Consider the following 26,513-nt stretch of genomic DNA (forward strand, 5'->3'; position numbering starts at 1 on the left):
CACTGGCCTGATAGAAAAGTTAAAATAGGTGGCTTATTTGTGAAAAGAACCATGACAGAATCAGCTGCCACTTCTGCAGTGACCACATGCTGTAGATTTCCTCTTGAAGATGAGCCCTACGGGCGTAGTGTTAAATCTGTTGATTTAAATGTGTGCAAGTTCTAATCACTGTTTCAGCTTTTAAAGCTCTATCCCATTGTCTCCTAGTTTCTCTGTAAACTTATATAAAGTTACTGGACAGTTCCCTTGGAGCTCACTGCGGGAGACGGACAGAGGAATGTCAGCTGAGTACAGTGTGAGTAGCATTTCAGTCCTTCCCTCTGGGCTTGGGGGAAAACAGGGTGGCTTTTTCACTGATTCCCAAAGGCAGCAAGAGGGCAGCGTGGAAAGCACAGGCCCTCTGCCCTCCGCACCAGGTACCTCCTGGCCAGGTGCCTCTTCTCTAGCCGAGTACAGGCTACAGGGACCCGAGAGTGGCTGATGCCCATGTTAGCAGCTCCTTAACCTGGTCCTGACTACCTGAGGCACCATTGGTTGTCCCTCCCCATATGTGTGGAGACTGACAGTTTCTCATAGTCAGCAGAGTTGGTCAGATCACTGGAAGGTTTCTTTTTTTTGTTGTTGTTGAGACAGAGGTTTGCTCTTGTCGCCCAGGCTGGAGTACAATGGCACGATCTCGGCTCACTGCAACCTCCGCCTCCCCGGTTCAAGTGATTCTCCTGCCTCAGCCTCCGTCACCGTGCCCAGCTAATTTTTGTTATTTTTAGTAGAGATGGAGGTTTCCTTATGTTGGCCAGGCTGGTCTCGAACTCCCGACCTCAAGTGATCTGCCCGTCTCAGCCTCCCAAAGTGCTGGGATTACAGGCGTGAGCCACTGCGCCTGGTCCGGAAGGTTTCATTTTTGGTTCACACCTAAGTTTACACCTAGAAGGGTGTGATTAAATGCCGCCATTGGAATTCATATCACTTGGCCTTTTTGGGGCTTTATGATAACCTGCTTTTTTTTTTTTCTCCTTCCTTTTGCCACTGTTCCTGACTCCTCTTGTTCTGGGCTTTAGTTCATGCAGAGAGCCCTGAGATAGAATACTATGTAAGAGTCGTTCCCCACATGTGGTCTTCAGACCAGCAGCATCGACCTCAGCTGTGGGCTTGTTAGAAATGCACATTCGCGGGCTCCACCTTGAGCTGCCAAGTCCGACTCACAGAGAGTGGGGCCCAGGAAGCTTTAAGTGTGCTCTCCCTCCAAGAACCCAGCAGAAGCCCTGGAGGCGACCACCTGGGCTTGACTCCCCCGTCTCCCTTAGGGCTGTGCGACCTCAGGCAAATGACTCATCTGTGAAATGAAGGACAGGAGCGCGCGGTCTCCCAGGGCCGTTGTGAGGGTTGGATGAGAGGCGTGGTAAAGCTCCTGATGCGGCGCGTGGCGCAGTGCAGGTGCTTGAGGTGCGTTAGTGCCTCGGGCCTCTGGTCCTTGCAGACCAAGTCCATGAGAACTCAGAGCACACAGAGCTGGGCCAGGTAGACTCCAGGTTCAAGATGGAGATGGGAGAATCCAGGCACATTTGCACTTTCATTTCCTTTTCTCCAAATTTTCTTGTCTGGAAGGGAGCAGCCCTGAGACACCTTTCTGCTTTGATACCGTCCTCGGATGCCCTCTGGTGGGGCCGTGGAGGGGAAACCTGGGCCACACCTGCTCTCTCCAGCCTGCCGTCCTCCAGCAGGTCTCCAGGTGCCTGTGTGCACCCACAGTGGTCGGGCTCCCGGGAGCTTAGCCACCCTTCTCCCCAGTGTCATGCTTCATTTCTTTCTAAGCCTTTTTAAAGAGCAGATTTTTAGGAGAGTAGAAATACCTTATTTTTTCACAAGGAATAGCAGAGATGAAAGACACCAAAGTGTAGACTCGGCCCTCGGGTGGGTGCAGGTAGAGGGGAGGAGGAAAGGGGAGGGCAGAGACCTTGTCGCCGGCAGCCCTGAAGCTGAGCTCCTAGAGGAACGGACCAGATCATACTCAGTGGTATCCTTGGGGCCCATGTCAGGCCTTCTAAGGAATGAAGAAATGATTTAGGAAGCTCTACACCTCCCGTAGGAATTTGGGAAAGTGCCTGAATCCCAGGTGGCCCTAAGTGTAGAGATGGTGGCTGTGCAGGCTGCCCCTCCTGTACCATCTCCCCAGTGCCTGGCATGGTGCCCTGTGGGTGCTGAGGTGGGTGCCTCTCACCATGAAGGCGGGATGGAGTGTTCTGGGCCTGCTGGCGACCCACTCACCCCATGGCCTGGAGTTCAATTGCAAGCCTGAGGGCTAGAGAGGGCCCAGCATGGGACACCCCCTGGGGAGTGTGGGGTGACGTGGCTTCCTTGTGAGAGTTAAATCACTGTCCTACCACTTCTCAAAGCCACCAAACATTGTTCACTGTTCAGAAAACATTTCTCTGAGATAGAAATCTAAGATGAGCTGTCCTGGCAGCAGGAAAGAGAGCGTCAGGCTGGGAAGCAGGTGCCACCTGCTTGGACCCCAGAATTCACCTGGCTCAGGCCTCTGCTGCAGGAAGGATCCCTCGCCTCCCACGTAACTCTCGTCTCTGCCACCTTCTCTCTGGGCCGGTGCAAGTCGCTGGGTTGCCAGGCCTGGCTTCAGACAGGGTCGGGTGGACCAGGTGGGGTTTGCGCCATCAGATCATCTTAGGTGTCTTACCCATTACAAAGAAGTGGGAGAGAGAGAGCACCTGCAGCCCTCAGACCAGCCCTGTCCCTCACCTGGGGTGCAGTCCTGCTACTTAGAGCAGTACTGCCTTTGATTCCGTTCACAGCTTTCCTCCTTTCTTCCTTTGTCCTTCTTCCCTCTGGTTTTCTCTTCCCCTTCTTCTCTTCTTCCCCTTCTCCCTCTCTCTCATCATTAAAAAAAATTAGATATTTAGTTCATTGTTTCATGATGCTTCATTCCAAAAAATGATTTGCAACAACTTCCTAAGTATGTGTGGTCCGGAAAGATGTCTGATCTCCATGTTGCAGTTTCCCATATGGAAGACCAGCCACACTGTCAAGTGGGAAGGCGTGTGGCGAGAACTGGGCTGCCTCTCAAGGACGGCGTCATTTGCTGTTCGAAAAGAAAGCGGACATTCACTGAAATCATCTCTTTCGGTAACAGTTTCTCTTAGTTGGAGTAAATAATTTTGTTGATGGAACCATGCTATGCATTGGGAAAACAGTCTTTGCCAATATCAGGGCTGACTGAGAAGTGTCACCCAGATGGGGTGTCCACAGTGGCGGCCCCCACTCCCCGAGGGCTTGTGGTGTCCTGCCTCGCGTGGTCCTTTCCAAATAATGTCATTGGTAACAGGAAGAGGTGTGCTTCAGAGCTGACTGTGGAATTTCAGCTTTCAAAAAGAAGGAGGAACCAGGCTGAGCCGACTGAGGCCAGGGCGTCGAGCTCCTTGAGAGAACGAACCCGGTGGTGGGTGTTCAACTCCCACGTAGTGAGCAGGAATCGTTTATTCAGTTGAAGCTCAAGTCTCAGTGTGGACGTCTCAGTGTCCTCCTATGTAAGATAGGGACAGTCACCCTCACTTCCTCCAAGGGCTCTGTGAACACGAAATGACATGATAGTTGTAGAGTGCTAGCGTGGTGTGGCCCACGTGCTGTGAGTGCTCATGGTTATCTAATAGAACTTCTTAAAGTGAAAATATCCCCATTCAAATTTCTTTCAGCACGCCATGGTCATCGATTCTCGGAATTCTTCCATCTTACCAAGGAGAGGTGCTTTGCTGAAAGTTAACCAGGTAGTGTTGTTTCACCTGTGACCCCTGCAGGGTGAGGGGAGCCAAGCTTTGGACAGTAGATAAAGTCCCGGTGGGCTGGGTGGGCCTGGGGGTGGGCTGGGTGGGCCTGGGGGTGGGCAGTCTCACAGAGTAATCGCACATGCAGTATCGCTTGTGAGGGTCGCCAGCTCCACTCTCAGGGCTTCCAGCCCGGAAATTGCTCCCTACCCCCTGCAGTTCAGTCTTGTGCCTTCACAGAACCCAAGGTGGGGGTAAGGCTGTGGCATCCTTGATGAGGGCCTGTAATAGGCCAGGAGGAGGGCTGTGACTTGGTGTTACCTGGGAGAGAGTGTCCGAAGGCAGGGGTCACCCCTCAATGGCTGCAGGGCAGGTGCATCGTGGCAGCAGGAGGTGCTGGAGGAAGGTCTTCACCACCTTAGAGGAGCGTGCTTCTCTGCTGGTGTTGGAGGCGGGCTGTTAGTCTGTCTTTGGGTTGCCCTCTTGTTGGAGGCAGGGGGATAGTTCTTTACTGTAAGGTACCTACAAGGTGCAGGCACAGTGAGGAGCCCACCTTGGTGGCTTGAGAGTGAGGGCAGCAGGGGCTGCACTGAACCTTGAGGCTTCCCCGAGCAGCTACCCTCGCTCTGGCCGGTGGTACTTAGGTGTTGTCAAGCAGGGCAAAAGCCCAGGGGTGCCTGACCTTCAGTGTCAGAGGAGCAATTAGAAATCAGGTTTTTATACAAAATAGCCCACATTGTGAAAGGTCAGCTGAGTTTTTCCCCAAATGCCGATGAAGCCAACGAGCCAAGCCGCCTGTGCTGAGCTCTGTGTTCAGACACTCAGGCTGCCAGTGCTCCCTGCACACAGCCAGAGGGCAGCCTCCGCACCTCTTGGATCTGCTGATCCTCCATCCCAGTCCGTCCACTGTTGCTGTCTGCAACAATTAGGATGTGGCTTCTAGGAGACAGAATTTTCTGTAGCCTTTAAAAAAATACAAAACGGCAAAATTAAATCCTGATGCAAAAACATGATTCTGTAGCCCCTGTAATAAGTCTGTTTGCTCCCTTTGACCTGAGTGCTCCTTCCCTGCAGGAACTGGCAGGCTACACCGGCGGGGATGTGAGCTTCATCAAAGAAGATTTTGAACTTCAGTTGAACAAGCAACTCATATTTGATTCAGTGAGTATCTAACGGATGCTGGCACCTGCACTGTCAGCCCTTACTTTGGGGATCTTACCACAGAATCTTAGCTCCTGAATATCTAAAGTACAGAGTGGAAGCCTGGGCGGTAATGCTTAACCTTTGATGTTTCCAGTTTAGCCAGATTTGCAGGTAGTCTGGGGAGAAGCCATAAATATTTTCTTTTAAAAGTAACCTCTGATGGCCGGGCGCAGTGGCTCACGCCTGTAATCCCAGCACTTTGGGAGGCTGAGGTGGGTGGATCACAAGGTCAGGAGATCGAGACCATCCTGGCTAACACGGTGAAACCCTGTCTACTAAAAAAATTAGCCGGGCGTGGTGGCGGGCGCCTGAAGTCCCAGCTACTCGGGAGGCTGAGACAGGAGAATGGCATGAACTCCGGAGGCAGAGCTTGCAGTGAGCCAAGATCACACCACTGCACTCCAGCCTGGGTGACAGAGAGACTCCTTCTCAAAAAAAAAAAAAAAAAAAAAAAAAAAAAAGTAACCTGTGCTAATCGTTACACATAGGACCATGAGAGAGCCCCTCCCCGTTTATCATCTCAGGGCCTTGGAGGAGGGGTGGCTGGAGGACAGAGGGGTGTCTCCTGCCCTTGAAATGCTGTTCCGTGGACCTTCTGAGTCTTCACTTTGCTGGGTCTACAGGGCTCTGGGTGCTTTCAGAATTTTTTTTTTTTTTTTAATCTTTAGTCCTGTTGGGTCAGTTTCTCCTGATTCACTCAGGAGTGAGGAGTAAGTGACTGGATTCTGGTCTCGCCAGAGGAGCCCCAGGCTGGGAGGGCACCTGGCATATTTCTCACGTCTTCCCAGCACCCAGTGGCTGGGGGCAGCTCTGCCCTGCCTTTGCTGCCTAGGTCCTTATCTACCTTAAAACCTGGGGGCAAGGATTGAGTGTAATGAAATGGTGCATGCGACTGTTTCTAGAGAGCTCATTTTAAAATAATTTGTTACTGCCCCTATTCAGCCCTTGACTCTGCACTTTGAACTTGGTTCCTGCCTTCCTCTGCCCCTGCCACCACAGGCCTCCTTGTTGTCCAGCACGTGAGCCCATCCTGATCCCTTCTGCAGCACTGAATGTTGTCGCCTGCTCACCTGTTCTCACTTTATCTCTCTTGTTTTCTTGACTCATCATTGCTGCGCTCTTCCACTCCTCAGTTTTCTCTTCTCAGGGCCCTTTCTGCCTCATAGGCATGGCTTGCCCCTAGATCTCTGTAGCCATCTCCCCACCCTGCTTCTCTCTGGGACAGTCTCCTACAGCCCTGTGGCTGCAGCTGCTGCCTGTGCGTAGCAACTCTGGTTCTCCTGCCTCCTTCCTGGGCCCAGATTCAAGTGCTCCTGGCTGTCTCAGCCCCTACCTTACAGACATCTCATATCAACAGAGCTCATTGCCTTCCCCCCAAATCTGTACCCACGCCTGGGCTCCCCATCCACTGACCCGCACAGTGCACCCGGCTGCCCTTGAACTTAACTCCCTGGCTGCTCTCAGTCCTCCCCTCAGCCACCTGCCACCCACTGGGCGCTGCCCTTCCTCCTCTCAGCACTGCCCATCCGCACTGAACCAATGTCGCGTTCTGAGTCGTCTCTGCTCCTCTCCTACTCCCTGCCTTCCCCTTCCCCCCTCTACGCTATGGACATATTAGTCTTTTTGAGTTGTCTCTACTCCTCTCCCACTCCCTGCCTTCCCCTTCCCCTTCTCCACACTGCGGATGTGTTAGTGTTTCTGAAACACAAGCCTTACCATATCACTTTCCTACACAAACTGCTTGTGCTGTTAGGGTGCCTGTAGCCCTTGATCCTTCATCACTGTGCCTGTCTCATGCTTCGGCTCTGTGGAAATACTTTTTGTTTCCCAGAAGGCATTGGCTCACCCTGACTTTCAGGCACTCGTATTTACTCTGTCTGCCGCTGGCTGTAACTCCCTTTTTTTCAGTTGTTTCCTTGGCCTCCCACTCCCTGCCTTTAAGACTTTAGTATAGGTGTGTCTCCTGCAAGCCTTCTTCAACCTCCTAGACGGAAGTGGGGGCTCCTCCACTGTGCCCGTAGCTCCTGTGCTTATCCTGTGGTAGTGCCCATCCATCTACCCACCCATTTACCCATCCATCCATCCATCCGTCCGTCCAACCATCCACCCATCCACCCACCCACCCACCCACCCACCTACCCACCCACACACCCATCCATCCATCCATCCATCCACTCATCCATCCATCCATCCATCCACTCATCCATCCATCCATCCATCCACTCATCCATCCATCCACTCATCCATCCATCCATCCGTCCATCCACCCACCCACACACACACCTATCCATCCATCCACCCATCCATCCATCCACCCATCCACCCATCCACCCACCCATCCATCCATCCATCCGTCCGTCCATCCATCCACCCATCCACCCACCCACCTACCCACCCACACACCCACCCATCCATCCATCCATCCATCCACTCATCCATCCATCCATCCATCCACTCATCCATCCATCCATCCATCCATCCACCCTCCCACACACACACCTATCCATCCACCCACCCACACACACACCTATCCATCCATCCACCCATCAGCCCATCCACCCACCCATCCATCCATCCATCCATCCATTCATCCATCCATCTACCCATCCACCCACCCACCCACACACCTATCCATCCATCCATCCATCCATCCATCCATCCATCCATCCATCCATCCATGCATCCACCCACCCACCCACCCACCCACCCACCCATCCACCCACCCACCCACCCACCCATCCATCCACCGGTCTAACACATGTATGCTGGCTGCCAGGCACTGTCCAGGCACTAAGAACATATCAGTGAACAAAGCCCAATTCCTGCTCTCGAGGAACTTCCATTCTTGAGGAGGGAAACCTATAAGCTAGTATCTTTATATATCATTGAGGAGGCGGTGACAAGTGTTGTGAAGAAAAATAAAGCAGAATTAAGGGGTAGAAAGTGACCAGAAGGGGATGCCATCTAGTTAGGATGGTCAGGGAGGGTGGCTAGTAAGGCAACCCCTGAGCACAGCCCAGAGCACGGTGAGGGAGCAAGCGTGGGACAGCGGGACACCTCGGGCGGGAGCACGAATTCCAAGAGCAGTAGTGGCAGGAGGGCCTTGGAGGCCGGATGTGGGCTCTTGCTTCCACTCTACATGAGAGGGAAGCCCTGGAGCCTTCTGAGCAGAGTCCGGACACCTGGCTGAGAAGAAAATGCCAGCTGCTGTGGGGACAGAAGCTTGTCCTTCCTACAGAAGCTTCTGAGAAAGCCATTTCTGAGCAGCTTGGAGGGACATAGGCATTTGCAAGGCAGAGAACGTGTGAGGCTCAGCCAGCCACCCGAAAACATGGGGTGCAGGGGAGCAGGAGAGCCTCTACCTGGTTGAGGACATTGTTGAGAAGGTTTTGTGGCATGAAGATGGGCTCACTGAGCCAAGACTGGCTACTGCCTCCTGCCCTGTAAGAGAGAAGGCTCTGTCCTTGAGTGGGGTTGGGAGTGCGTCTCTGCATTGGGGGAGCCTTGCAGCTGGTACCTTCTTTCAGCCTAAAATGCCGTGTGCCCTGAATCCTTCCACATTTTGAGGCCGCGGCAAAGAGGCCTGAGCAGGTGCAGGGGGCCTGGCTCCCTCCTCTGTGAGGCCTTGGCTCGTGCTGCTGGGCGTCACTTCCCGTCGCAGAGCAGGGGCCTGCCCTGTATCCGAATGGAAGCCGGGCCCTGCTCGCCTTCGGTGTGTCTTGATTTGGACTTTGGAATTGCGTGTTTTAATAGAATCCACGTGGCCCTTCGAAGGGTAGCTCTGCAACGGGACAAGCCAGGCATTCTCCTGCGGCCCTTGCACCCCATCGCGGAGCTCTGCACGCCACGGGCATTCAGTGTGTGGCCAGTTGCTAGTTGCTGATGTTCCTGGAGTGAAAGGAATGCTGGGAGAAAACAACCATTTGTTTCTATTTGAACAGGTTTTTTCAGCGTCTTTCTGGGGCGGAATGTTGGTACCCATTGGTGATAAGCCGTCAAGCATTGCTGATAGGTAAGTACTAATCAATGAATGGATAATTTGCACATATTTTCCTTTGGATCTTTTCAGTTGTTTTTATAAGATATTTTAGAGAAGTTTATTTAGGAGAGCGTAGTATTTCAAATATTCCTTTAGTATTTATGTTTAAGCTAATTTCTAAATATCGGGTATACCTCACACTTAATATTTTTTGCTTTTGTTGGGGAAGTTACTTTATTATATTAAAAATGTATTGTTCCCTTTTGATTATGAAGGAATACAGTTCCTACTCATTGCAGAAATGCAAAAATGGAGAAACACTTAAAGAAATTAGAGAAAGCACTCACTAAGTCATGAGAAATTCTTTATAAGCAGCATTGTAGTGGCATATGTTTCATTATTTGCATATACCATAACTTTTTAGCCTACCGTGTATTTTTTGATATTTCATTGGTTTCTAATTTGTGATTTTTATAAATAACATTGTAAATAATAACTTTTAAGATAATTTGTTGTTTATTTTATTTTCTGTGGTATTACTCTCTCAAAGTAAAACTCATAGTATTGCTGGGTGCTGCTTTTAGGAAGCTTACAGCAATTTATACCCCTACCAGCAGGGTATGAACTTGTACTTGTTGCTTCGAAATACTAATCATTGTCCTCTAGGGCAAAAAAACTTTTTTTTCAACCCTGCATTAGTTAAAATATACTGGTACAGCTTTTTTGGATGGTGGTTTGGAAGTAGAACAATTTTAGGTTTATAAACTCTGGATCCTAACAGTTTCACAAAACTCCATGAATCTAATTTACAAAAGTACTTTTCTAAGTGTGTAAAGATTTATGTGTAGAAGGATGTCCACTGTAGCGTTGCTGATGAATAGCAAAGAATTTGAAACTGCCTTATGTAAGTTCCCCAGTAGGGAAATGGTGAAATTCTAGCACAACCATTCCAGATCTATGTAGTTATTAAAAATAAGGAGATATGTGTTCATAAGTTAACATTTTGCACATGAATATGTTTAGTGGATCCCTTTCCAGCGTGCATGCAGGTGTAGCACCGAGGGCCTGGGAAGCCAGCCACCAAAACAGTGACGGTGGGCACCCCAGAGCCTGGGATGCAGCAGGCAGAACCATTTCACTCGTTATGTTATATGCATCCTGGATCATTTGAATTCAAATGTGTGATTTATCGTTTCTTTTTTATTTTATTTATGTATGTTTTTTGAGACAGAGTCTTACTCTGTCACCCAGGCTGGAGTGCAGTGGCACGATCTTGACTTACTACAACCTCTACCTCCCGGGTTCAAGCTATTCTCCTGCCCCAGCCTCCCAAGTAGCTGGGACTACAGGCACCCGGCGCCACGCCCAGCTAATTTTTGTATTTTTAGTAGAGGCGAGGTTTTACCATGTTGGCTAGGCTGGTCTCTAACTCCTGACCTCAGGTGATGCGCCCACCTCAGCCTCCCAAAAGGCTGGGATTACAGGCGCGAGCTACCGCGCGTGGCCTGATTGATCATTTCTTTAAAAATGAAGCTTGCTGTTTTTGCAATTCATGTTAATGGGGTATTCAGAAAAGCCTTGCTTAGAAATCCCAAGTAGTAAAAACATATTTATAGGTTTTAAAACTCAAATTAAAATGAAAAAATTCATAAAGGCTTTTATGTGGTAGGAAAACCAGAAAAAGCCGCGCCCTGTTCCCTTTGTGCTGTTGCAGACCTGCAGGGTGTTCTTAGCCTCCCGTGGCCTCAAGGGTCAGAGGGCTCTGAGGGCACCTGCCGGGGTTGTGTCCTTGGCTGCCTCTTGGCTGGAAAGATTACGCAGAATTTCTCTTGTCATTTAAATTCGTTTTTTAGTAATTATCATAATCTAAAATCGGGTTCTAATATGCGGTTCAATTTTTCAGAAAGTGGATGGGTTTTTATGTAATTAATTTTTAATTCACGCTTTTCATATTATTCAGATATGGTTGGTGAGAGTGTGACAATCCAGTTCATTAGGGAACAAGAGAAGCTCATATTTAAAAATTATAAACCTAACAAGAATTCTTTTTTGGTCTGTTTCTAGTATTATAGCCCCCCTTTTTGTAATATTGGGATTATACTATTAAATAATTTGTATCCTGCTCTTCTTCGCTTAATATCGCACTGTGAGCCAGTAGGAGGCCCGCCATGAAAAGGAACTGCGTCATGAATTCTCACAGACAGCTGATAGTTCCTTTGTGACAGACAGTTTGCCCTGCCCCTCTCTCCTAGTGTCTTTCTTGGCATCTTGTGTCTCACCTGCATCTCCAAAGTTTGCAGTGTCTCCTTAGGTGTTGAGATTTTTATGAAATTCCCCTGTAGTGTGCACCCTCTTGGTCTTTCTCAAAGGTTTTGCCTTGTAAAAATGCTGTCGATAATCTAGTATCGAATGTGAGTCTGACATGTGTTTCCTACGCGTTCCGTGTGTCATGTCGTTTCTCACCTCCTGACTTTCCTCTGACCTGTGCCGTTTTGTCCTAGGTTTTACCTCGGGGGACCCACAAGCGTCCGCGGATTCAGCATGCACAGCATCGGGCCACAGAGCGAAGGTCTGTCCTTTCCCCTCACGGCGCCAAGTCTAGAAGGCTTGCGTCTCACTTTGGAAACCACGTACCTGTTGCTAGCTTACAGCGATAATAGACATTCCTCTTTCACGGTGGTGGAATTAGCACCTAACACAGAACTTACCATGTAGCAGGTGTAGAACATTTATTGAGAGAATTGTAGGAAAATGAGAAAATATATCTGAGCAAAAACTCTGTGAAAATGACCCGCAGTCCTACCCAGAGAGAACATGTGTAAACGTGTTGTTGTCTGTTCCCTGCAGGTTTGACATGTGCTTCCTACTCTTCCTTTGTTTACATATTATTATTTTTTTTGAGATGGAGTCTCGCCCTGTTGCCTAGGCTGGAGTGCAATGGCGCGATCTCGGCTCACCGCAACCTCCACCTCCTGGGTTCAAATGATTCTCCTGCCTCAGCCTCCCAAGTAGCTGGGATTACAGGCACCCGCCACCATGCCTAGCTAATTTTTGTATTTTTAGTAGAGATGGGGTTTTACCATGTTGGCCAGGCTGGTCTCAAACTCCTGACCTCGTGATCCGCCTGCCTCAGCCTCCCAAAGTGCTGGGATTACAGGTGTGAGCCACTGGGCCCGACCCCTACGTATTATTATTAATATTATCATTATTATTTTGAGACAGACTCTCGCTCTGTCGCCCAGGCTGGAGTGCAGTGGCACGATCTCGGCTCACTGCAACCTCCGCCTCCCGGGTTCACACGATTCTCCTGCCTCAGCCCCCTGAGTAGCTGGGATTACAGGCGCACACCACCACGCCTGGCTAACTTTTTGTGTATTTTTAGTAGAGATGGGGTTTCATTATGTTGGCCAGACTGGTCTTGAACTCCTGACCTCGTGATCCACCGGCCTTGGCCTCCTAAAGTGCTGGGATTACAGATGTGAGCCACTGCGCCTGGCCCCTGCGTATTATTTTTAAACCCATTTCTCTCATCACCTCTCATAAAAATGTAACAGTATATTTTTATGCGAGTAAATGCCATTTTTAACAGCTACATATTTCATATTATTGACATCCTATAATTATATTTTAGTTAATAGGCTTAATTTGTTAGAGCAGTTTTAGGTTTACAGAAAAGTTGGGCAAAAAGTACAGTGTTCCTGTATAACCCCCATAGCTTCCTTATTATTAGCACCTTGTGTTAGGATGCTTCATTGGTTAGGATTGGTGAAGCAATATGATAACCTTATTAACTCAAGGCCATAGTTTACATGAGGGTTCACTCTTAGTGTTGTACCTTCTGTGGGCTTTGACAAATGCATGATGTCTTGCGTTCACCATTCCAGGATCACACAAAGTGGCTTCACTGCGCTAAAAATCCTGGGCTCCCTTCATCCCTCCCACCAGACCACTGGAAACGACAGGTCTTTGAACTATCCATGGAGTTTTGCCTTTTCCAGACAGTTTGGGAGTTGGGATCATACAGTTTGTAGCCTTTTCAAGTTGTCTTCTTTTCCGTAGTAATATGCACTTAAGTTCCCTCCATGTCTTTCTGGGACCCAATAACTTGTTTCTTCTTATTGCTGAATAATATTCCTTTGTCTGGAAGTACCACAGTTTGTTTGTCCATTCAGCTGCCGAAGGACAGCTTGGTTGCTTCTAGTGTTTGGCAGTGATGAGTAAAGCTTCTATCAACATTCATGCGCAGGTTGTTGTGGACAGCTTCTGGGACATAAGTTGTCACATCAGCCGAGTCAGTGCCGGGGAGCGCAGTTGTTTGGTCACGCGTTAAGAGCACGCCTCCCCTTCGTAAGGAGCTGCCAGGCGAGCTTCCGGAGTGGCCGCGTCCTTTTGCATTTCCCCAGTGAGGAATGAGAGAGAGAAAGTTTATCATCTTAATGGCTGTGTGTTTTGTCTTATGACACACTATTATCTTTTTAAAGACCAAATCCCAAGCTTTGGACATTGAGTTTGTGTTTTTTTTTTCTTTTATGATTATAAAACAATGTATTCACCTTCGAACTGAATGTTGGTACTCATCTGTAAGTTTTATTTATTTATTTATTTTTTCTTTCTTTCTTTTTTTTTATTTGAAATGGAGTCTTGCTCTGTTGCCCAGACTGGAGTGCATTGGCGCAATCTCAGCTCACTGCAACCTCCACCTCCCAGGTTCAAGTGATTCTCCTGCCTCATCCTCCTGAATAGCGTGATTACAGGTGCCCGCCACCGTGCCCGGCTAATTTTTCTATTTTTATTAGAGACGGGGTTTCTCCATGTTGGCCAGGCTGATCTCAAACTCCTGACCTCGTGATTTGCCCGCCTTGGCCTCCCAAAGTGCTGGGATTACAGGCGTGAGCCAGCACACCTGGCCAAGTTTTACTTTAATATGAAATTCTAGATGTGAAATCGCCAGATCTTTTAGGGCTTTATCGTACTTTCTGGGAAGGTTGTCTCTTTTATACTCCTAGAACCGTCTCTGACATGCAACATCCGTCAGAGGTATCTCCACATGCTATGGAACTTTAAAACATCATTTAAGTGGATGCATATTATTCCATTATTAAACATTCTCCCCTGATTTTCTTACTTTTTTTTTTTTTTGAGACGGAGTCTCGCTCTGTTGCCCAGGCTGGAGTGCAGTGGCGTGATCTCAGCTGACTGCAACCTCTGCCTCCCAGGTTCAAGCGATTCCCCCTGCCTCAACCTCCTGAATAGCTGGGATTACAGGTGCCCGCCATCACGCCCAGCTAATTTTTGTATTTTTTAATAGAGATGGGGTTTCACCGTGTTGGCCAGGCTGGTCTTGAACTCCTGACTTCAGGTGATCTGCCCGCCTCGGCCCCCCAAAGTGCTCATATTACAGGCGTGAGTCACTGCACCCAGGATTTCTTAAAATCTTCAGCACCTTTGTTGCTTCCATTTTTATGTCATTATAAGCAACAACTACACTCTGCATAAATTTTTGTCGAAAGTATAGATTATTTCTTTTCACTTGTATTTAGAGTGCTTCATTACAGTGTAATTTTTAAGAAAAGGAACTTAAGTTTTTGATGGTTTTATTTCATCTGTTTATTATAAGCAAGTGTGATATGCCGAGTCTATGAGAGCTGAGCCTTTACCTACCTGAGAAGTAAGGCATGCTGGTGTTCCACTCACCACCTCCGTGCGGTTGGCCAGACTCTGTGGGCAAGAATGTAAATTGCTATAATTTTTTTGTGAAAGTGGTTTGATGTATCAAGAGCCTTAAAATGTGTACGTTCAAGAATTGTTAATAATACTATTAATGATAGCCCCAAGCTGGAAACTGGAAACCGAAATGCCCATCAACAGTAGGAAATGGTCAGATAATTAGTGGTATCTTCTACCGTAATGAGGAAGAACAAGTTACAGCCACTGGCTGAATGATGGCATGAGTAAATCTCAGAAACATGTCGGGAGGAAAAGCTAGACCCAGAGGAATGCCTCCTGGAAGATCCCATTTATAAAGCTTGGAAGCAGGTGAAGTGGCCTGTGCTGTGAGAGGATGGGGCAGTGGCTGCATGTGGTATGGGCATCAGGTGGTGGTTAGAAGGGAAGGCAAGGTCTCATGTGGGGTGTGCTTGGTTTCTTGGTCCTGGTGCTCTCTGGGCAGATGTGTTTCAGATATAGAAATTCATTGAGCTGTACACTTAGGATGTGTATACTTTCCTATGGGTATGCACAATACAAGCTTAAAAAAATACATGTTTGTGCCAGGAAACTCATCATAGGTTAATGTCCATGATAAAGGAGTTAGAAACCAGTATGACAATAGAAGAGAAATAGATCATTAAATATTGGTGCACCTATGTTGTTTTCCAGGCATAAAAATCCCATTTTCAAGGGAGATAAAGCGTTAGGAGAAAGTGTTTACAATATATTAAAACTGAAAAAAAGTAGGACTGGAAACTGTGTATATACACACACACACACACACACACACACACACACACACAGAATGAGAGAGACAGCAAGCAAGCACCACATTTTATTGGCTTGCTTATTTGGTTTTACATTTACATTATAATCCACTGGAAGAAAGGACATCAGGATGTTAGCTGTTTATTTCTGAATGGTAGAAATTAAAATATTTTCATTTTTTTCTCTTTATGTTGATCAGATGTTCTACAATGAGTATATTTAACTTTTATGTTCAGAATAAAATCAGTTATTTAAGAAGAGAGAGGAGGAGTGGTTTCTGGGAAACAAAAAACAAGGTTGTTCTCCTGCAATTTGTTCATTCTCTGTTCCCATCAGAGCGCTCCTGTTGAAAGGGATTAAGGAGATGTTGGTGTCTTTTTTTTTCCTTCTTCCTCTGGATTGTGAGGCACTGAAGTCTTTAAATGAATCAGCAGTTCATTCCTTGAAGTTAGTCTTGAAGACATCAGTATTTTCCCATTTCATGGTCTGTCATTTTGTATTAGAGGAGAGTAAGACACTGTATAAATGGTATTTTGCAACAAAGTATAAACCTTTGGGTTGTATGTTTTCTGTTGCTTTATAGTTTAAAATGGAATGGACAGGAACGTTTTTAGAAATATGCAAATACATGCTCTCAGTGGATAGGCTTACACTTTGGCAAAAGTAACCTAAATCCAAGCGGTCATGAACCATTGAGAATCGTCTCTTCTCTGGAGACACTGAGCTGGAACTCGGTCTCGCTGTGCAGTGGGTGGCAGGCAGCCTCTGCCTTTTGATTAATCGTGTGCAGCTGTCTCCACACACTGCAGAGACGCTTTCTGCATTTTGTCTCTATTGCGCTCTCGAAAATTTGGCAAAATAATGCATTTCATTTGCAGGTGGAAGTGATTTGGTCATCTACATTTGTGGATAAAGTTATTGTCATGAGACTCGTTTCTTCAAAGCATTTCACAGATACGATGAATGACAGAGCGCATTCCTTCCTCAGCGTCATTGGCTTTGTTTGCCTCCTCAGTTAAATCAAGGTGTGAAACAAACCAGGAGAAAAAGAAAGATTATTTAAAATGAGGCCATCAGTATCAGGAATGAGAACAGCTGCTTGCAAACTCCAGCACTGTGTGGCGTTGTTTACAGGACAGAAATCTTGCTTCTGTAAGTTGTGGAAAGTTAACGTGATGTTAACCTTGTCGGACCTTGTTTTTGTTCTGCACCCCTCCTTTGCTTAGGAGACTACCTAGGTGGAGAAGCGTACTGGGCCGGCGGCCTGCACCTCTACACCCCATTACCTTTCCGGCCAGGCCAGGGTGGCTTTGGAGAACTTTTCCGAACACACTTCTTTCTCAACGCAGGAAACCTCTGCAACCTCAACTATGGTAAAACTTGCGCTATTCAAGAAACCATTGTAGTACAGTTGTTTTCATGTTTAAAAGCACAGTACACAAAGAGGTGTCTGTCTTTTTTTTGTTGAGATGGAGTCTCGCTCTATTGCCAGGCTGGAGTGCAGTGGCGCAATCTCGGCTCACTGCAACCTCCACCTTCTGGGTTCAAGTGACTCTCTTGCCTCAGCCTCCCGAGTAGCTGGGACTACAGGCGCGTGCCATCACACCCGGCTAATTTTTTGTGTTTTTAGTAGAGACGAGATTTCACCATGTTGGCCAGGATGGTCTCGATCTCTTGACCTCGTGATCCACACCCCCCCTTGGATTCCCAAAGTGCTGGGATTACAGGTGTGAGCCACCGCGCCAGGCCATGTCTGTCTTTTTAGATTACATAGTCATTAAAGTTAGAGACTGTGCCTTACTTGAAAAAAATTCTTACAACAGCTAACATAATGCCCAGCATTAAGTGGTTGGTTGAGCGAATGAAGCATACAAGAAAAATAATCATCTAATGCCCTTACGAAGAAAAATCTGTTTGTCTATTTAATAAACAAGTCATGATGGCCACAGAGCTGAGTAGGATTGGGTGCCTTCCTCAGGGAGTTCAGGTCCAGAAGAGACTCCCAGCAGATGCCTGGGTGCTAGGGGTGCCTGGAAAGCTTCCTAGAAGGCATGGAAGTCTCCAAGCTGAGACTCAGAGTGGGGCTTCCCAGGTGGTCAGGGGATGGGGAAAAGTCATTCTAAGCAGAGGGAACAGAATATGCCAGGCCCAAAGAATTGAGAAGGCGTGGCTCATTCTGGATGTGAGTAAGTGTGGCTCCAAGTCCTCTCTTGACCTGGGTCCTAATCTCACTTCATGCATCCTCCCTAATCTCTAGGCCTGGCTTTAAAAACAACTGCAGGGCCCAGCCAGGGGGAGCCAGGGCTTGTCTGGGAGAGCTGGGAGAGCTTGGAAGGACGGGCACGCACTGTTGCTCACACATCTTTCTCTTTTCAGGGGAGGGCCCCAAAGCTCATATTCGTAAGCTGGCTGAGTGCATCCGCTGGTCGTACGGGGCCGGGATTGTCCTCAGGCTTGGCAACATCGCTCGGTTGGAACTTAATTACTGCGTCCCCATGGGAGTACAGACAGGCGACAGGTACGTGTTGGGAATTATTTTCCACAATCACATCCCACTCTCCAGTAATTTTATTTTGTTTTGGACGTGGTTAATTTCATCAGTGGCTTTTAAGCTTGAAGACTTTAAGAGAATTAAATAGTTGCAAAATAATGAAAACACATGTATTTTCCTCCTTTGGGTTTTTCTCCATCTAGCTGGGAGGAGCAGGTGTGAAGCGTTCCCACCCCCTCCCTCAGGTGCTTTGTGCTTATTGTTCCCAGGGTAGTGGGAGCCCCTGCCAGGGTCTGACTGGAGGAATTGACAGGTGATTTGGTTCCTGTGTGCTGAAAACAGAAGGCAGTGTTTTGAGCAGTTGACTTTGCAGGCCAGGGTCTCTAGGAAAGTTGGGGTGAGTGAAGCTTTGTTCCTGACCACAGAGGACACGATCTTGAGAACCCCTCTCTCTACAGCAGAGGAACCCACCTTCTTGGCTTTTCTTCACCCCTTATTTTATTGAGGAAAGATTCCCTAAATGTTACGTGGGTGAATATGGTATAGGGCTAGTTACACAGTTATATAAACAAATTCTATTTCTTACATGCATTGTGTAAAATTTTTTTTTTTTTTTTTTTGAGACAGACTCTCATTCTGTCGCCCACGCTGGTGTGCAATAGCACGATCTTGGCTCACTGTAACCTCTGCCTCCCAGGTTCAAGAGATTCTCCTGCCTCAGCCTCCTGAGTAGTTGGGATTACAGGCATGCGTCACCACACCCGGCTAATTTTTTGTATATTTAGTAGAGACAGGGTTTCACCATGTTGGTCAGGGTGGTGTCAAACTCCTGACCTCGTGATCTGCCTGCCTCGGCCTCCCAAAGTGCTGGGATTATAGGCATGAGCCACCACGCCCGAAATTTTTTTTTTTTTTTTTTTTGAGACTCGGTCTTTCTCTGTCACCCAGCTGGAGTACAATGGCCTGATCATGGCTCACTGCAGCCTTGACCTCCTGGGCTCAAGTGATCCCCCTGCCTCAGCCTCCCAAGTAGCTGGGACTACACACCAGGCTAATTTTTGTATTTTTTGTAGAGACAGGGTTTTACCACATTGCCCACCCAGGCTGGTCTTGAATTCCTGGGCTCAAGCCATCTGCCCGCATTGGCCTCCCAAAGTACTGGGATTACAGGTATGAGCCACCGCACCCAGCTGCGTTGTGTAAATTTTAAGAGATTCAGACGTGTTTTCATTATAGTGTATCTCGGTCAGCTCAGGCTGCCATCACAAAATACCATGGAGTATTTAAGAGTGACTTAAACAACAGATGTTCATACTCTGCCAGTTCTGGAGGTTGGAAAGTCCAAGATCAGGGTGCTGGCAGATTTGGTTGCTGTTGGGTTCTCTTCTTGGCTCGCAGATGGCAGCCTTGCCACTGTGTCCTCACTTGGAGGACGAAGAGTGCAGGCCAGTGCCCCGATGCCTCTTCTTATGCGGCCCCTAATTCCATCACGAGGGCCCCATCTTCATTACCTCGTCTGCACCTCAGCACCTCCCAAAGGCCTGCCTCCAGGTATCAACACCATCCTGTCAGGGTTAGGACTTCAGCATGTGAATCTTGTGGGGACATGAATGTTCAGTCCACAACAGTGTTCATACTGTCTCTTATTTTTGTATATGCATTCACAGCACCCCAGCCTATGTTTTTTCTCTTCATTTTTGTGTCTACCTTTATGTTGCCACCAAATGGTGGTGCTGTTGGAGCCTTAACCCGGTTTCAAATAGGTTGTAGTTTGTGCCAGTTGAAGGAAATGCTGTATCATTTTTACTCTCTCCGTCTTCCGCATCAGCATGTAGGGGATGGTGCTTTGTAAAGGGGAGCCGCATTCGCAAGTGTTTCTGAGCATCGCCTCTCAGGTGCAGTCTGCGTCTGTCATTCAGGTCCTTTACGGTTATTGCTTCAGCGGAATCTGCTCTTTACGCTCTTGCCAGAAGGCCCTTCAGCATCTGCTCCACGTCTGGGGACACGGCAGGGGCTGCCAGGCTGCTGCGGCTCCCTACTGATGACAGGGCCTTCAGAGATGGCGGCGGCTGCTCCCACAACCGCCAGCTCCCATTCCCCTCCACGCCTCTCCTGTTCTCCACACAAAGCCCAAGCTGGAAAGGGTGTAGTCACGCAGGCTGCGTGCATGTGTGCCTGGGGGCCCAGCTACCCGGGCTTCGGGCCCAGCTTGGCCACTCTGTGTGACTGTGTGGCCTGGGGTGAGTCACAAAACCTCTCTGGGTGTCCATTTTCATGCCCAGAGGATGGACGATCATGACGGTGACTGTTGCAGTTTGGAGAACTCAGTGAGTTACTGCATGCAGAGCCCTTGGCGCACCGCCTGGCCTGGGGTTGGGAAGTGGTTATTTTTCCTGGGCTGCTCTGCTGCTGATACACCCGGCGTGGCCAGCCCCTCACACAAGGGAACAGGTTCCTGTGGGAGGTGTTGCCCCTCCCCCTCCACATCATCTCAGCTAACAGTTTGTGACAAGCCATAGATGGGATGATGCATCCTGATTTTGGAGATAATAAAGTGAAAAAGTGGGCACCTTTTTCCAGAGCGAGACTGCATTAGATAACTCCACACCGTTACCGTCTTCAGCAGACCAGGCTGGTTTTGCAAGTTTCTTTCTATGAAGCCCTTATTCCCTCTGCAGATGGGAGTGTTGGGCTCCCTGGCCTAACAGCCAGGTTCTCATTTGAATCCTTGCAGGTAGCCCCAGAGGCACTGTGACGCTGCTGCACCAACACCTAGCTTAAGTGGGTGGTTTTGAGTGGTTGACTGCAGGCCCGGGGCTCGAGGGGCGTTGGAGCGAGGGAAGCTTTAGATACCGCTCTCTGACACAGTCCCTGCTGCTCTGGGACCCGCCACTGTGCACGTCTCGGGCAGGGAGGGTCTGAGCAGCCCACGCTGCCATCACCACCATTGCAGTGCTCTTTGTAACCACTGGGTGTCAGTGTGCCCTGAGAAGTCAACGCGGCTTTTAGGAGCTCTGTTGAATTGACCCTTTCTGAAATAATTTTCATATGAAGTGGTTACATTTACCTTTCAGCTTTACTTCTGTCTGTTCAGGTTAAATCTAAAAAATACGTTTCAGAGATTAATTTCAAAATATGGTTTATTCCGGGAGGAAGCAGCATCCTAAGCACGTGACATTTAAAGACCAGGCTATAAGGAAGTGCCTCTGCCCCCAGGCCAGGTGGCAGCTGTTCAGATGTTTATTATGGACAGTGAGCTCCGAACGGGGTCAGCCTGGCACCTTGAGTGTGGAAGGCATTTTCGCTCAGTGTGAGGCCTTGTTTGAGGTTGGTCATCAATATTGGAATTTCGTGAAGTTGGAGTGAGGTTGCCAGATTTAATCTTCATTTCTAAAATTCGGTAGCTGGCAGGATGGGGTATCGTGTGTGTAGAAATTATCCACAGGTTTCCCCCATAACTGAGGCAGGCACACTGTAAATAGGACTTCAGACATTCACAAAGAAGGAAACAGTTTTGAGATGTTTGCTTACTGTTATGTCGCAAGTGATTTGTGGCACCACTGTCTCTGGGATCTAACAGCGTTCTGTCAGTTTGTGTCTTAGGAGTCCGGTCTCTGGAGACACAGGGCTGAATCAGGCAGGCTCGCTTGGGAGAGCAGCTCACAGTTAGCAGCAGGAAGACAAGAAAGTGGATCATCTTGGTTGTTGGGGAGGGTGCTGAGAGGGCCCCCTGGAGCAGGTCCCTGAGCTGAATCTTCCTAGAGGACAGACAGCCAGGTGCTTGCAGAAGACACGCAGGGACAGTGGTCCTGGCTAACAAAGGCAGGAGCAAAGCTGTGCAGGTGTGCGCTGTCGGCGGGCACCGGGCAGAACCGCGTCCTACAGGAACAGAAAGGGGAGTGGGGAGGTCCAGGCCCTGAGCTCCCACGCCTTTGCCTTCCAGCCCCGCTGACCTTTTCCCCCTTGGGTACATGCCAGGGTCCTTGAGCTCAGGACTTCATCTGCCTTGTTCACCGCTGAGGTCCCCATGACTAGAACTGCACCTGGTGTTGGAAGTGAGAGCCAGGTGGAGAGGCTCCTGGCGTGTGGTGGGAGGTGGGGTGCAAGGCGCCGAGGGTGCTGTTGGCATGACCTTCCTAAAGACCCCATGCTGGGTGCTTCCTGGCCTCCAGCCTCAGAGTCCAAGTTCGTCAGAAGCCTTTGAACATCAGACTCCAAGACCCTGTGCCGGCAGTGGCAGTGCTGGGTGAGAAGAAGGTGGGAGATGACCAGGAGCCCTGCACCAAGACAGCGGCCGTGAGGGAGGGAGAGAGCGTGGGGTGCACAGCAGAAGGTGGATGTTTGGGGCTGTCTGGAGGATGCCACGGCTGGCTTGCCCCTGGTCTGGTGGAACTTCGCAGCGCTGCTTTGAATGTTTGCAGTGGGTATTTTGTTCTGTGACATGTTTATGTGGTCTCTGAGCATAAACCTATGCTTGTGAAGTTGTTTAATCTGTTTGTTTGTACTTAGAGTGAACAGGCCTTTATTGGAATGCTTGCTTGTTTTCTGAATTACATATGCCAAGAGCTTGACTTCCTTTTTAGCTCCTAGCTTATGTTCAGGCATTTTTCTAAGTAGCGAATGTAGGTATAGACTAGTTTGAAGGAGCCGAGAGTGTACAATCTAAAAACAGATCTGAACACAACTAAATGGTACAAATGCAGCCCGGGTTTTGATGTGGATTCTGGTGTTTTAAGGCCATGGATGTGGCTTACTGTAATCTTGAAGGGGCCGCAGTCCTGGCTTCTGGTGAGAGGACTGCACTGCCGGGGCTGGTTAATAAGCACCCTTCATCCTGCAGGAGGCCGGCGCAGCATTTGTGAGTATCTGTCTTGAATCTCTTCGTGGATCAGATATTGTGTCTTCTTGCTCAGAGTCAGGTTGGAAAAGGAAAACTTGCCGCCGGTGTGCATGTGCTCCAAATCCTCAGCTTGGGCGAGGGCACAGGCGTCGTGAATAAAGGAGCCATTCTTGCTGGTCTTTTCTAGAAATTGCCCACAGCTTGCAAAAAGGCTGTGTTCCCTGGCCCCGGCTGCGGCTGTGTAGGATTCTGAATATCATTTTCCCTGGAAGTTGAGGTCCCTAGGTTAGGCCCACCTTGTCCCAAATGGGCAGCATTGGCCTTGCCCCATGCACAGGTTCCAGGCGGACAGAGCTGCTGCAGGCATGCTGTCAGGGGGACAGGCTGCCCCCCAGCTGTGCATTCTCAGCCAGGCTGAGGCATGGCAGTGTGTCGGAAAGAACAAGGCCTGTGGGTGCCCCGAGCCGGGTCTGGAGTCCTGTCCTGCCACTTCTCAGCCGTGCGACTGGAGCCTCTTTGCTCCTCTCTGAAAATGGGCCTGGTGGTTTGTCCCCAGGTTCTTAACCACTGTGTGGAGTCACACCTGCAGAAGGTCAGCTCATAACAGATATGGCAACCAATGTGACCTTTGCATCCTTCCTTCCTGGGGTCAGGAGCAGGTCTAAGAGGTGGTCAGGCTAAACCCCTGTAGGGCTGTGGGTACTGCTGGTTTCCTAAGCCCCGGGACCTTCTGGGGGCCGGGCGGACCTTAAGTTCTGTCCACCTGCCTCTCCTCCATCCTCACTACCCACCTTGTCCTTCCTGCTCCTTCCCTCCCTGCTCCGCCTCTCATCGGCCCTCTGTCCTCTCCGTCCGGAGAGGGGAACGTGAAGGAGGTGAGGAGGGAGCAGTGCAGGAGGATTTGGGTCTCTCCTTCTTTCCCTTTTCCATTCTCCGAGGGCTTAACCAGCTGGTGAAGGTTCTTAACCAGCAAAGGAGGAAGCAGCCGGGGCGGGTGAGGGTGAGGCCGGCAGCCAGGCAGGAAGGCAGCAGGAGGAGGAGGAAGCGGCGGCGGCACCTTCTGAGAGGCGCATGCTCAGTGAGTCGCGAAGATGGCGGGGCTGGCGGAGCAGCCGCTGCATCTCATCTCTCCCCTTTTTTTAGGATATGTGATGGCGTCCAGTTTGGAGCTGGGATAAGGTTCCTGTAGCCGACACCCCTACAGGAGAAGCTCTGGGACTGGGGCAGCAGCAAGGCGCCCATGCCACACACCGTCTCTCGAGGAAACACGGCTCAGCGATTCTTTGACTGCAGACCCTGTGGGAAACCCCGTCAATAAATGTTAAAGACACACTCCGAGGCAGCATGGATGTGGTTTGCTTTCACTCAACAGTATGGCCCGCGTGGCCTTTCCCCGGGACCACCCGTGTTCTCACACACCCGCCCAGTGTCTGCGAGTCTCTGTGTTTGGTTCCCGTGTACCAGACATGATGTATTCAGAGCCAGGCAGCAGGAGGGAGCTTTGCCCCAGAGGAAGCTCAGCCATGCTGTTAGGGAGAGGGCGCGCTCCCCTCGATGCACCAGCCGGTGTCAGAGGAGGCCCACGGCAGCGGGCGCTTGGAGCCACAGTGCTCGAGCCAGTTGAGTGTGTGAGTGGCAAGGGAGAAATATCCAAACCGTGTAACATTAGGGACACTGAAGCAAAGACGGAGCCTGGTGTCTACAGACGAATGGCAGCATGAATGAGTGTGCGTTTTCTGGGGCTGCTCTAAGTCACCACAAACGTGGGGGCTTAAAACAACACACATTAATCCTCTTGTAGTCTGGAGATCAGAGTCCAGAATGGGTCTCGCTGGGCTGCGTCCTCCTGGAGGCGCTAAGGGGAAATCCCCCTCCTTTGCCAGCAGTGAGAGGCACCACATTCCTTGGCCGACGTCACCTCCATCTTGAAAGCCAGCCATGTGGTGTCCCCCGTCCCTCCCTCTTGCCTCCTCTGCGTCTCTGCTGTCTTTGAAGGACCCTTGTGGTGACCTCGGATCTGCCCGGGGAATCCAGGGGTCTTATTTCTAGGTCAGCAGATGAGCGTCCTTAATTCCGTCTGCAGCCTTAGCGCCCCCTTGTCATGTTATCGTCACGTTTACACGATCCAGGGATTAGGAGGTGTGCATCTTCGGCTGGGTGGGAGTGCGGGACATTATTCTGTCTCACACAACTAGTATCTCTCTAATATTTGGGGGATAATCTTAAATTGGTCACACATAAAAAAAGTTTTTGAAGAACGTGAAACCTCCTTTGAATTGAAAAAGTGGTGCCATATGGAAACGTCTAGTGTTGCAGGTGATGCCCCGCAGGGCTTCGCACATGCTTTACTCTCCGATTTTTTCTCTCTCTGAGCTGGGGCTGAGTCCCCGTCACTTTCAGTCCTCCCCATAACTTGTTGTTTATGTCTTTGCCAAATGACCTGAAGATTTGGGCCTCAGTCTGGGGACCCATGTTATCCCTGGGCCACACTCTCAGGTGCCCCGGGACTGTCTCGCCCTCATTACCTGCAGAAGCTGCAGGGATTTTACAGAGAATATATAAAAAGAGACAGTTTTGGCTGGGCGTGGTGGCTTGCACCTGTAATCACAGCAGTTTGGGAGGCCGAGGTGGGTGGATCATTTGAGGCCAGTAGTTCAAGACCAGCCTGGCCAACATGGTGAAACCCCACTTCTACTAAAAATAGAAAAATTAGCTGGGCGTGGTGACAGATACCTGTAGTCCCAGCTACTCGGGAGGCTGAGGCAGGAGAATCGCTTGAACCCATGAGGCAGAGGTTGCAGTGAGCTGAGATCCCGCCACTGCGCTCCAACCTGGGCGACAGAGTGAGACTCTGTCTCAAAAAAAAAAGAGTTTTGCCTTCCTTGTAATAGTTAGGAACATGGGAAAATGTGCTTTTTCCCCCTAAATGATTTATTCTTTACAGTTTCACGTTTATGCCTTTGAGAAAACCAGAAACCCATGTTTCAACACTGTCATGTTCAGACCATCAACTTAGACCAGTGAAATCTGAATAATACAGACTCAGCACTATGATCTTTGAGAAATCATCTACTGCGTCAGTGGAGAACCCAGCGAAAGGGTTGCCTGTGAAAAGTTACCTGTTTAATCAAGCAAGTCTGGTGTACCCAGGTCGCTACAGCCAGCTCCTTAATGAAAGCTCACCAGGGCCAGCTGTCTCTCGTGCGGCTGCAGCATGTTTAATTGGCAGGTGGACTCCGCGGGCTGCTCCTCCACAGGTGGAGTGAAAACAGTGGAGGTCCTGGGTGAAAATGCGGGTTCTGTTCATCCTCAGGTGGTAAGTGGGCAGACTAGAGCGTGAAGCCAGAGGCACTTCATCAAGTGCTTTCCACAAAAGACCAAAAATAAGGCACGTTCATTGTGGGAAGGAATTTCATAGCTGCTATTTTAGAGAGCTCAGAGAGCAAAGAAAGATGGAAAGCCTCACAAAATCCCCCATGAAATCCTCCCTTGGCTCAGTGATTCTCTGCATCTTAATGTTACTCTGTTTCTTCTCTAAATACCTCAATGTTCTGGATTGGAAGAGAGCTGGGTATTTGTTTAATTAACCTCTTGCTTTACTCGGCGAGGGATGGGCCACGAAACCAGCGGGCTGCTTCCGCTGAAGAATGCTGCCGGGTCCGTGCCGGAAGCCTGCTGGCTCGGTCATCTTCCATTTGTAACAAGAAGATCGATTTTAGTGAACCTAATCTTCACGATGCTTCTGGAAGA

The 26,513-nt window shown here is 49.3% G+C and overlaps 1 protein-coding gene across 2 annotated transcripts in view; it reads left to right on the forward strand.

Annotated features, from left to right (window-relative positions):
- Positions 1-24,098, forward strand: part of SAMM50 (SAMM50 sorting and assembly machinery component) — a 42,070-nt gene extending 17,972 nt beyond the window's left edge. For both annotated transcript variants that reach the window (XM_001172202.6, XM_063808046.1), the window contains exons 7-15: positions 208-295; positions 3,010-3,138; positions 3,705-3,776; positions 4,848-4,934; positions 8,918-8,988; positions 11,457-11,524; positions 16,659-16,805; positions 17,809-17,950; positions 23,907-24,098. In XM_001172202.6, the coding sequence (XP_001172202.1) occupies positions 208-295; positions 3,010-3,138; positions 3,705-3,776; positions 4,848-4,934; positions 8,918-8,988; positions 11,457-11,524; positions 16,659-16,805; positions 17,809-17,950; positions 23,907-23,952 (850 nt within the window). In that variant the 3' untranslated portion in view covers positions 23,953-24,098. The remainder of the gene's footprint in view (positions 1-207; positions 296-3,009; positions 3,139-3,704; positions 3,777-4,847; positions 4,935-8,917; positions 8,989-11,456; positions 11,525-16,658; positions 16,806-17,808; positions 17,951-23,906) is intronic.
- The last annotated feature ends 2,415 nt before the right edge of the window (positions 24,099-26,513 follow it).

This window comes from Pan troglodytes, chromosome 23 (assembly GCF_028858775.2).
Source record: "Pan troglodytes isolate AG18354 chromosome 23, NHGRI_mPanTro3-v2.0_pri, whole genome shotgun sequence".
NCBI lineage: Eukaryota > Metazoa > Chordata > Mammalia > Primates > Hominidae > Pan > Pan troglodytes.